Consider the following 12,508-nt stretch of genomic DNA (forward strand, 5'->3'; position numbering starts at 1 on the left):
GGTAAATTTGGAGTGTGTTTTACTCGCTATGGGCCAACTCCTCTTTATGAGGAGCGGTGTGAGCCAGTGGCTCCTAGTTCGGATTAACCGTAGAAGATGCCGACTTGTTCGAATTATCGGGAGTTTTCCCCCACTGAAATACACAGGGCTGTGCCGGGACCCGGGCGTCAGTTCTAATTAACCGAGTTTGATTTAACGAGCTTTTACTGTGGCAGTTCCCCATTGTAGACTGTACGTGAGGATCCGAGGCTAAATTAAAGTCAAACTTTTCTTTCACACACTGACTAAGACAGTCCAGCTTCCTGTTGAAATCACCCAAAGTCATACACAACTGTGAAACCGTGCCGTAGGCTGGTATACACGTGGCAACCACATCAATTGTCTGCTTGAAAGATGTTCCCGGTGCCACGTAGACTCCTTGGATGATAATGCCGGTCTCCAGAAGCCGAACGCAGCAGGCCTCACCATTGTTCACCGCGATCGAAGGGAGATGTCTGACAGCCATGATACCTTGTTTCATGTACACACAGACTCCAGCGTTTTTATTTGGTTCAAGCCATCTGCCAGGTGACAACCTCAGGATCGGAACAATTAATCTTCTCTTGTCTATGCCGCCGTTTGGCAGCGTCTGGACTCTTTTTGTCTGCATGCATGTCAAACGTTGCGATACAGACGCCCACTTCATCCCCGCCTTTTATACACAATCCTGCGCATGCGACGCGGGGTTCAGGTGATAGAGCGGAGTGTGGCGAGGCGGCGACGAAAAACGCAGTGCAGCTGTGGGGTCTCTCTGGTTACCGTGGTATCGGCGCATGTGCACAACTGCTCATCCACGTGATGCCACGCTCGGCTCTGACGGTGGAGCGGGCACGCGAACAGCACATGAGGACAACTGGCCTCTCCCATGCACCGCGAAGCGCTCAACTGGTAGCCCAGTGTAGCTCTCACTACAAAACATCGCGGCCGCTAGGAAGTAAGCAGATCACATCTGAAAGAGTTTTACAGAACCGCACGATCCCTCTCTTCAAGATGAACGACCGAAACGAGCACAGCGCACCGTCGATGAGAGCGTTCACGCCGCCTCCCGTGTTTAAAGGGATAGCTGAGGAGGATCCAGAGGACTGGCTGCACATTTACGAGCGGTCCCTCGCATGGACAGGTGCACAGAAAGCGCACAACCTGGTATTCGCCCTTGAAGACGTTGCCCGAGCCTGGTACGTAACAGCCCTCCGCGAGAAAACACTGGAAACATGGGAGGACTCTCAGAAAGCGCGCGTGTACATGTGTGGGTGTACATAAGACTTCAGGAAGACAGGCAGCAGCTAGGCGAGACCCCACAGCAGTATGTCACATGCGTCCTACAGCTGTGTGGTCGTGCCAGTGCGACAGTGACAGATGCTGAGAAACTGTGCTACTTATTGCGGGGCCTGCAACCTGAAATGAAGAAGCTCATCGCCATTTCCAATCCTAGCACCACTCGGGAGTTTCTAGAACATCTGCAGTGCCTGACACATGGGGGGGCCATGGCACGACACGCTTTCATGGCCACGCCGACACATCCGCTGCCAATAACCACCCATCAAGGCCTGGTTTCCTCCCCTCATGCCGCAGGGTGCCTCTCAGAAGTCCTCTATGCACCTGGGCGCCACACAGGCCACGAAAAACATAGCACAGAGGCTGTTTTAGAGGCCATGCAAGAGATGCTGCTCGCTTTAACTGCAGCCGTGGATCGCCTTGGACAATGTGACCGCCGTCCGTTCCCGCCATGCGGCTCGAGGACACAGGGAGGGCAAGTCAGTTGTTTTCGGTGCAATCGAGCCGGCCATATCTCCCGCCAGTGCCCGAAGAACATGATACAGCAAGCTCCAGCTTCGAATCAGCCAGGAAACCAGCAGAGCCGGGTCCTGCAGACTGACCCACCGTCAAAAATTGGGTTCTCTGTGTATGCAACTTCCCACCGTACGCAACTGATCGCAGTTTTTTTTTTTTTATACTGCAAGTCCCATCAGGGACTGTAACAGGAAGGGCGCTGAATGATACAGTTGTAGTGCACATGTTGGTAAGTAAACAATCTGAATAATAACATATGGCAAAAATAGTTACAAAATCGGTTAGAGAATTCAAGTTGAGGTACAAAATATAGGCGGCAACATGATGACAAGCATACCAAAAAAGGAAATCGGCTGCAGTTAGTGTTGTATTTTCAATCTAGGCACAAACAAAATGGTAAAAATAAATAGGGCAGAGAAGTGTGGAAATGAGAGTAACTACTGGGAAACAAACAGGTGATCTATAACCAGTGCGCTGAACGCATCTAATGATGAGCTGTTAGTAATATCTATGTTTAGATTGTTCCATTCTCGTGTAGCTTGAGGAAAAAATGAGTGGCGACACGAGAGACATTGTATTCGTGCTCCTTCAATCTTTCGTTAACACATCGGCCAGTTTGGCCGATGTAACACTTGCCACATGACAAAGGCAGAGAATAAACAACTCCTTCCTGGCAAGGCACGAATTGTTTTGCATGCCTTACCAAGCAGCTGCCTGGTATTCTTTCGACTGCATTTACTTTCCTGACCAGACTAGACAGTTGCTTAGGCGCCGAGAAGACCACTTCAACGCCAGCATGTTTGAAAAGAATTGGGAAACAAGAATTGTGGCAAGTGTTACATCGGCCAAACTGACCGATGTGTTAATGAAAGATTGAAGGAGCACGAATACAATGTCTCTCGTGTCGCCACCACAGGCCACGTAGCAAAACATGTTAGACGCTGCAAAGATGACGAGGACGAGGAAGACGATAACGACTCAAAAGCCTGTATTCCATTCTACAATAAATGCTCTGTGATAGCAATGAACAGCGACTTGGTAGCTAGAGAAATAATAGAAGCCCACCTGATAGCTAGGACCTCAGACCAATGTATCCGTACTCCCTCTGTAGCACTGTCAGATAATGAAAACCGTTACCTTGATTGTGAATGCTAACTTGTGAATGCAAATTTTGTGCCTGCTGTAGCGGTGATATCTCCCACGTATGACTCTTACCTGTTGACACGTGCCTGATGTACTGGCAATTTTGAATGTCACGCAAGTCAAGCGTGCTTGTTTCCTTCCCGGCCACCAGGGCAGTATTTATACTGGCTGGCGGCCAATAAACGTTTTAGTTGTGAGTCAGCGCTTTGTGTTGTGTCCTCTCTTCTCCTACCCGTCTGTGGCGCTGTTATGGATTATCGTGAGCACCAACTCGACCAACAAATGGTATTGGCGATGTTTCTGCAGATTGATATGGGCCTGACTCGTGTAAGAGCCGCACCCCGTCAAAATCGCAGAAAAAAGTGTGGCCCTTACACGAGTATGTACGTTAACCCCCCCCCCCCCCCCCCCCCCCCCCTTCTGTTCGAGGAGCCTATCCCATAGTTGCTTACCGCCTGGTCTTCGGCATGCTTCTTGCCTACCTTTGCATTGAAGTCGCCCATTAGTACAGTGTACTGTGACTTTACTTTGTTCGTTGCTGATTCCATGTCTTCCTAGAAGCCTTCAACAATCTGGTCATCATGGCTGGATGCAGGACCTTCAGGTTGTACCTCCTATTGAGCATAGTTACGATAGCTGCCACCCCCTCGTTAATACTGCAGGTGATATGCACAGGCGCACAGCTGTGCTGCGGTGCCATGATTGAGGTGCATGTTGCAGACGGGCTCCTGCTCCGAAGGCATGTTTTCTTCACCGGCTCATTCAGACTGCTGTTTTGAATCCTTCCCCCCCCCCCCCCCCCCCCCCCTCCCCCCCCCCCCCCCCCATGTCGCAGTCCCTGGCTGGCTCCTAATGTAGAATGCCCTCCTGCCCCGCCCCACCTTGCATGATGGCATGCTGATGCGTGCGTAGCTGAAAGCAATAAACATGCAACAGTGGGAGGCAAAGGATATCACGGGTGATAAAACGGGGCCCTCACATGCCACCTGGTTGACTGCTGGCAAACCGAACAGCAACCATTGTGGTAGTTTCGGATTCAGGCGCGCGTGGGGTAAAGGTGCGCAGTACATGCCACTTGCACTTTTAGCAGCCGCACACGGCAATGCAGTCCTGCCGATCTTCCAAAGCCCACCTTGCTTGCACCCGCGTAGATGCTGGTGGTCTGAAGCAGGAAGTGCGTAATAAGCGAGTAAAAGATTTTTTTTAAAAATCTGGGTTAGAAGTTGGGAGTGCGCAAATTGCGCGAGTAAATACAGTAATTGCTAAAGCAAGAAAACATATAAATTCTTACAAAAGTGAATAAAACAACAAAAAGGCACCAAAGGTTCATTCACAATTAACCCTGTCCGATTGCGACGCTGGTGATGCCTGTTTATGACGGGAGACGAGGGAGTGGGAGGTTGCTTGGCACATGTTGAAGGCTGCTGGGGTTCCTTGAGACAGAAAAGTTTGAGAGCCCTTGATCTATGTTATCTCATGTCAGTGTACATCCAGAAATAAACTGGCATGTCGCTCCCAGAAAAACCTGATGCTGGAAGAAGGGTTAAAGAAGTTTAATGGAGCACTTTATATGAACCAAGAAAATGATCTTTAAAGTCTGCATCGCACCGTGGCTCTGCTCTGTGCTTGCTAGTCACTGCAATGCATGTTGCTGGTGCCAGCAAGGAGGCATGGCTCTGTGGTGCTCCAAGGTAGGCTGCGCTAGGAGACACTGTGAATGACCCGTTGGTGTGGGCGTGTCTGTTCTCTCCTGATCCGTTCACCAACTCGCACTTAATACAGTTCCAGTATGGAGAGGATGGCCTGGACGTCCTCAAGATGCAGATGCTCAAGCCCAGCCAGTTCCCCGTGCTCATCAAGAACTCACAGGCGCTCGTCAACCGAGAGGAGACTGAGCGCTGTTGCCATGCCACCGACAGCCACCAGCTGTACAGGGCCAAGAGAGCGGTGAGAGCCACCTTTCATGTTTCTACAGGTCTTGTCAAATATTTCTGTTATTGTATAGCTGAAGGAAAGAACCAGTTTATTATCTCTCAAGGCCTTTGAAAGAATGGGCTTTTGATGTAGAGCAGTCTATGAAGGCCAGGCATGTACAGCGGGTTCTCAAACCAGGTTCCACGTGCTGCTTTTGTGGGTACTTGCGAGCACCCAGACTGGCCTGTCCCCCCTTTCCAGCACACTTCTGGCGGGCGTGCGCGAAGGAGACACAGTACCTTGTTTGTTGAAACATTTCAGAACATTGGATCTTTTTCAGTTTCGTGCCATCAGCGTCCTGTGCCATCTGCAGCACAAACCTTGGCAGCACACCAAGACCACAGAGTGCATATCAGCGGTTATGATGCCGATTTTGGTTCTAGTCGCTGGGCCTAATTACGAAGCTCAACACTGATGGAGTGGTAGCTTTGGCTTCTTGTCGGTTCTTATCGTTTCGCCATCTTCACCTTCTGGTTCTGGGTTCTTTGTACTGCGGGCGCAGCGCAGTTCCCAGATTGGTGGGTTCGCTTTCGTGCCCAACCTGTGCACAGCAAGCCGAAGGCAGTACAGCCAAGTCACACAGGGCTTCAGAATGTGCACAGCTTATCCCTTCCTCTAGCAGATTTTTTTGGATGTGCTGCGTATTTGGCAGATCACATTGCACTGACATTATGCTTTCTTGAATGCCCTTGTGTGGTGGTGGCTGCAGTTGGCACAGCAGGACAGGGTCGACATCATGTTTTAAAGCATGTCGGAAAATCAATGTAGAGAATAGCAGTTGGCCTGTCGTTTTACGATGAGAAGCTGTTTAAAGAGGCAGCAGCATCACCTGATAGCAAATACATCATTTTTACTGGAAACAATGCTTTTGTAAGCCAGGCAATTGCATAAACACAGGCCACTTGAAGTTTCTTGTAGCAACGATGAGTGCTGTATTTATGTGCTTTCTGTAGGAGCGCTATTTCGCCAGACAATACCGCATTTACTCGAATGTAACGCGACCACGATTGTAACGTGAGGGTCGACTTTTCGGGTGTGAAAAGGGAAAAAAAAACAAACTACGATTGTAACGCGAGGGTAGACTTCGGGCGTGCGACAGAAAAACCAAGAGAACCCAAATGTGATGCGAGGAACCGACATCGCACAGTTCTGAGGGTCAAAGTCAACTTTATTGAAATACAAGCCAAACAGGCATTCCTATACACCCTCATCCTTACGGCAGTTGTCGCCGTCACTGTCATCATCACAGCTTGACTCTTCTTTGTCACTAGCTGCCTCCCACAGCAGGTCGTTCTCGCTTCCGTCTAGAGCATTTGAAATTGAGCATTTCTTAAATGCCCGGTAGCCCAAATCATGAGGCAGCCCGTACCAGGCTGCTGAAACCCAGTGGGAAACGGTAGATGCGCTTGGGCATTTCAGCCTACCTGCAGGTGTTGTTGTTGATCCGCTTTCAGTCCACTCCCAGTATAATTGTCACAAGTGATCCTCGAAGGGCTTGTTCATGCAAACGTTTAGAGGCTGGAGAATGGAGGTCATGCCACCCGGTATAACAACGAGATGCGTTCGGTCACGCCGTAGCTTTTGTTTGACGCCGGGTGTCAGGTGGCCTCAGAAAGAGTCCAGAACCAATATTGGTTCCGGATGCAGCAATGCGCCTGGCCTTCGGTCCCACATGCTTTGAATCCAATCTGTGACAAGATTCGAGCCCATCCAACCTTTTTCATGACAGCGCACGATAACGTCTTTCGGGAGAGTTTCCTTCGGGATCGTCTTCCGGCGAAAAATGATAAATGGAGGGAGCTTGCGGCTGTCAGCCAAACATGCCAGCATAACAGTAATCCAATTTTTTTCGTTGCCTGTGCTTCTAAGGTGAACCTCATGCTCACCAGACTTGTGCACTGTTCTGGACATAGGCATGTCCAGATACACGGGGGTCTGGTCGGTATTGCTGATATGTCCAAGTGGCATGTTGGTAGAGCGACGAAGATTGATGACGTAGTGCTGGAACTCTCGAAGTTTTGATTTGAAGTCCTCGGGCAGCTTCTGGCAAATAGAGGTCGTGCGTCGAAGGGAGAACCCGGCCCTTCGCATAAACTTCTGCACCCAGCCTCATGATGCTTTAAACTGGTTTTGGGTCAAACCCGTGTCCCGCGCAAGCTCCTGTGCTTTGCACTGAAGCATTTCAATACTTACTCCAAGTAGTCGGGAACGTTGCTTGCTAATGAACTCTGCAAGGCAACGCTCCAACTCCAGGTAGCGGCCTTTCTTGGGCCCCCGAAAGCCTTTTCGCAGGCTGTTGCAGTTAAACAATTCCTCGCGATGTTTCCTCCATCCCCTTATTGTCGATTCGTTGACGTCCAGACGTCTTGCAGCCGCTGAATTTCCCACTTTCTCAGCAAGCAGAATAGCATTGCGCTTGAAGCCAGCTGTATACCGAGCGCGTGAGCACGCCATTCCGCTTGAAGACAACTGGACCGTTTGATGGGGATAGGCCTAAGACTCGAAGCACGGAACGCACAACTACACGCACTGGCACCAAACAGGAGAAAGAACGAACAAAGTGTGCTGCTCCATGCCCTGCTGCCTGTTAGTCACGTGGCCACGTTTTTGCATCAGTTGCAAGGCTTAACAGACAGATGGCGGTGGGATCGCTCGCTCCTTTGCTGGCGTCTTGGCTGCGATTGCGAGCGCTCGGTGCCTCCTAGATGGCTGTTTCCTAGGTGCCTCCTAGATGGCATTTTGCGGTCATGGAGGCCACACAACCTCGCTACAGGTTGCGAGCATTCGTCAAGAGGTGGCGCCCTCTCATCGCGCCAGTGACTCTAGCTGGCGTCGACTCTTGATGGCTTGTTCTCACTGGCGTCATATTTTTTTTTTGCATTTGCGATCAGGTTGCCGCTTTGTCCTAGTAGTTGTGACCTGTTGTTCGCGTACTGGTTGACCGGCGAGTTGGAGTGCGTGATTCCGAGTGACCAGTACGATCAACGTCCAAATGATTTTAATAGTGTGTGTTTGGTGCTCTTCATAGCGTTTTTAAACGTAGTATTTGATTGTAACGCGGGGGGGGGGGGGGGGGGGGGGGGGGGGTGACATTTCCTTTCTACTTTCGGTAAAAAAACTCGCGTTACATTCGAGTAATTACGGTACAAGGAAAGCTGGTAAAGCTGGCAACGTGAATAGTATCGTAATTAAAAAAGATGGAGAGAAAGGTTAGTCGTAAACGCAAGTGTTGAATCTTTCACCTAGCATTCTGTGCACTCAGGCTGTGGCTAGCCATTGTACGAAGGAAGTTCAGAACCATGAGCGCTCGACAGTACAGTAAAAGCTGATTAATTCGACACTGACGGGACCGCGAAAAATTGTCGAATTAACCGAATGTCGAAATATCGAATGAACCACAAAAAACATAAAATTTGCCCCAGCATGACATACCTTTATATTTGGCAAAGAAGTTTGTTATCGTCGTCTGCTTTTTCGAGCGAATTTGAGCGGCTACAATAGCTCTAACAGCTGCCAGATGCTGCGCGGCACGCGAACCATCCGGAATTTGTTCACAGAAGTCTTCCAGCACGGACAAGGCTTCTGCGGCTTCTTTCACCGTGCGCTTCGGCGTTTGGGGCAGGTCCTCACAATTGTCATCTTCCGACGAATGGTCGTTGTCGGCGCCTGTCACTTCTTGGATGATTTCGTCCTCGGTCAGCTGACCGGCAATGGCGACACCATCATCGATGGACACGTAATCCGCGAGCCGCACGGCAGGAGGCAAAATGCTGTCGAAACAGCTGTCGTCTTCTGTGGTTGCGTCAGCTGCTTCTGTCGGCAGTTCCCCCACACCGCAGTTCAGTTGCACAAAACCGCTGTGCCGAAAGCAGTTCGCAATAACTGCTGTAGGCGTGTTGGCCCATTCGTGCGCCAGAATGTTCAAAGCGCTGAGGAGCGTAAGGTTGTACTTCTTCCCAGCTTCCATACAGAGAAGCATGCGCTGCAACACATGCTTTCTGTACTTGCATTTTATATGCTGGATTATGCCCTGGTCCATGGGCTGAAGGGCTGCGGTTGTATTCGCCGGAAGGAACACAAGCTTAATCCATTCCAGGCCCGACACCTTGCAGTGAGCACTGCAATTGTCCACAACCATGAGGACCTTCCGTTTCTCAGCTCGAAAACGCTGATCCATTTGATGAAGCCAGGACTGAAATATGCTGGACGTCATCCAAGCCTTCCTGTTGGCTTGGTATTCAACCGGAAGGCGCCGCGCGTTCTTCAAGCACCTCGGCTTCTGAGCCTTTCCGATCACTAGGAGAGGCAGACGCTCTGTTCCCGTCATGTTGGCGGCAAGTAGCACAGTGACCCTTTCTTTGCTTCTTTTCCCTGCTGTGCAGGGGTCACCTTTAAAGGTGATCGTCTTATCCGGGAGTGCTTTAAAGAAAAGCGCTGTTTCGTCGGCGTTAAATATATTCGGAGCGTCGTATGCAGCTAGGTGTTCACGAAGCCCGGTGATCCGCCACTCCTCGATCCTGTCTTCGTCCACGGATGCTCTTTCGCCACACACACTCTTAAAAGTCAGATTGTGACGGCTTCTGAAGCGAGCAAGCCAACCTTCAGAAGCTTTGAACTCTTCAAGGTTCATTTTTGTGGCGAACCTTTCAGCCTGGGCACAAATTAATGGCCCACTCAAAGGGAGGTAGGCCTCACGTGCGTTTCTAATCCATCGCATTACGGCTTCTTCGAGTTCCGGGCGGGCCACAGTTCGCAGTCGTTTCCTTTTGTCACCGTAGGCTTCACTGTCAAACGCCTCCATAATGCTGTTTTCATTCTTCACGTAAGTGGCCAAGGTGGTTCTTTTAACATCATACTTGACCATCACGTCAGAGCGTGAAACACCATCCTTCAGCACCTTCAATATTTCCACTTTCGTGGCTAGGTCCTTCGCCTGGTTGTACTTCGGCCGATTTGCCGGTGTCGCCGTCGGAGCAGGACGCGATGGCGAGGCGCGCAGGCACGGCGCGCTACGCACTCGAAAACAGCACAGTAAACACGCTGGCAAAGCACGCAATATCCAGAAAAGGCGTGTTAGGGTTCAATAACCGCGATCGTAGCAGCAAGAAACACGGGGCAATGACGACACACGCCAAAACGAGACTTGCTGAAGATAGGGTTAACACGACGACTGAGCACGACTGCAAGAGGCAACAAAGCACAGAGAAAGACACCGGGCGCTTCGGCCACTGCTAACCTTGCTTCCCTCGCCCTCTCTCGCACTGCTGATGACGATGACCGTACGGATGGCCTACGCTACATTCTTTTTTTCCAACTTTACAGTAGCGCCGCTCTTGGCGGGCCGTGGAACTAGGTCGAATTAACCGATGGGCGGTAAAATTTGTCCGAATTAACGAGAGTTTTGCCCCATAGACTCCTATATATAATTGTAGGGACCATGCGTGCAGGTCGAATTATCCGATTGTCCGAATTAACGGGGGTCGGATTAACGAGCTTTCACTGTATTCACGCTTTGTTGTGCTTGTTGTGCTTGATTGGTGGCCAGTGAGACAGTGGTTTCATTCTTTAGCTTTGTATAGGCTGTGGTCGTTTTAAAATTGCAAAGTGCCTGTTTATTTTTAGTGTGCAGAACAGCATATGCATGCACGGCGTCAACATGCGTAGTGCAGTGAGAGTGCAGTGGAGAAGTGTGTGCTGGAAATTATCCGTGAATTTGCGCATGCATGCACTGTCACCTCTCATTTGGCTCATTAAAGAAAAAAGTTTCTCTGGCCGGTCAGGCAATACGTGAGGTGTCGGCACGTAAGGCAGGGTCAACCAACTGATGTGTGCTTGTCAAGATTATGTGCTCTTCCCCTGACAGCAGGTATAGTCGGCAGAGAGCAGAATACAGTTGGGCAGAACATGCCCTGATCCACTTCCGCTTACGACCCACAGGAAGCAGTTCACGAGCGCAGGAATCACAGCAGAGGCAGTCACAAAAGTTGACATGCAGTAATTGACAGCACAGTTTGCTGTTTGTTGAGAAATGCGCATACAATTTTTTACACAATGAGCTTCACACATTTGCTTAAATAGGAGCTGCGCATGTAGCAGGTATATCCCCATATACCATCTAGATAGCAAGATAGCGAGATAGCAAGATATCTCTAGTCAATTTATCTCTGCTTCTGACAACGACAGAGCATTTATCCAGAAATGGCACGCACCCGCACTCCTTGCAGTGCACGGCCATGTTGCTGCCCGTTAACGACTTCATGTTGTTGTGTTCACGAAGCCTTTCTTTGAGGCACCTACCAGACTGTCCCACGTACTGCTTCCCACAGGGCAGCGGGATGTTGTACATGATGCCCTCAGTGCATTGGCGCATGCGCTCGGTCGTTAGGCTCAGGTCTCCCGGTCGACACGATTTTGTGTTTTTCCTTTAGTCGGAAGTTAGCGCTCGTGCTGTTTGTTCTGTTTTTGTCCGTTGTCTCGTTTTCGCGCTCCTTTCCCCATGGATCGATACCGACTTGCCCAACTTTTCACCCTTGCCAAAAAGGAAGTCAGAGCGATTGGGCTCTCTGGCTCATGAGTACTTATTACCAATATCCCGTCTTTGGCACGCCGGCAATGCTCGACGGCACGAGTGCCGGTCACCCCGGCGGCGAAGTGGCATTTCACTTCACTTCACTTTAATACCTTAAAAACCCTCGTTAGAGGGTATTACATAAGGGGTGGGGCACACATAAGGGGTGGGGCACACAGCGCTGTTGTGTTCCCTTCTTGTTCTGTGCCGTCTTTGCGCTGTAATAATGAATGTAGGTAACCAACTCGCCCAAAATGTTGTATTATGGAAAAACAGAAAGACTAACAGATAAGTTGAAAGTTATACAAATATAAGATTATCACTAAGCAAGTACACGCGTGATTTCTTCGATGAACAATGATTGGCATGTGATAGCAGCAAGTTCACGGGGAAGGCCGTTCCAGTCGTTCGCGGTCCGGGGGAAGAATGATGAAGAAAATGTAGTGGTGCGGGTGCGAGGTCGTGACACTTGCTGCTGATGGCCGGTGCGGAGGGAGATGCGTGGTGGTGGTGCGCAGATGTAGGGTTCCTGTCGTAGCTCAGAGTAAAAAAAACTTGTGAAACAAACATAAACTAGCAATGTAGCGGCGATGAGCAAGGGTAGGTAGGCTGGACTGTGATTTGAGGGATGATATGCTGATATCAAAAGAATACGATGAATGAATGAATCTAGTTGCTCGGTTTTGAACTGCTTCAATTGAATTACAGAGATATGCTTGCTTTGGAGACCAGATGGGAGATGCGTATTCTAATTTTGATCGGACTAATGATTTGTATGCGAGGAGCTTGACATGCTGAGGTGCAGAGCGTAGGTGACGCTTTAAGAATCCTAGTGTTCTGTTGGCGGATGATATGATGTTTGAAATATGCGTATTCCATGTAAGATCATGACAAATATGAACACCAAGGTATTTGTATGATTGGACAAGATCGAGAGGAACGTTATAGATATGCTGTATTGGAACAGAAGAGGGTAACGGCGACGATGGAACG

The 12,508-nt window shown here is 49.9% G+C and overlaps 1 protein-coding gene across 1 annotated transcript in view; it reads left to right on the plus strand.

Moving 5' to 3' along the window:
- Window positions 1–12,508, plus strand: part of Polr1A (RNA polymerase I subunit RpI1) — a 345,140-nt gene that overhangs the window by 208,054 nt on the left and 124,578 nt on the right. Inside the window, exon 19 of the mRNA XM_077642305.1 lies at window positions 4,756–4,920. Within this exon, the coding sequence (XP_077498431.1) occupies window positions 4,756–4,920 (165 nt within the window). The remainder of the gene's footprint in view (window positions 1–4,755; window positions 4,921–12,508) is intronic.

Source organism: Amblyomma americanum, chromosome 11 (genome assembly GCF_052857255.1).
Source record: "Amblyomma americanum isolate KBUSLIRL-KWMA chromosome 11, ASM5285725v1, whole genome shotgun sequence".
NCBI lineage: Eukaryota > Metazoa > Arthropoda > Arachnida > Ixodida > Ixodidae > Amblyomma > Amblyomma americanum.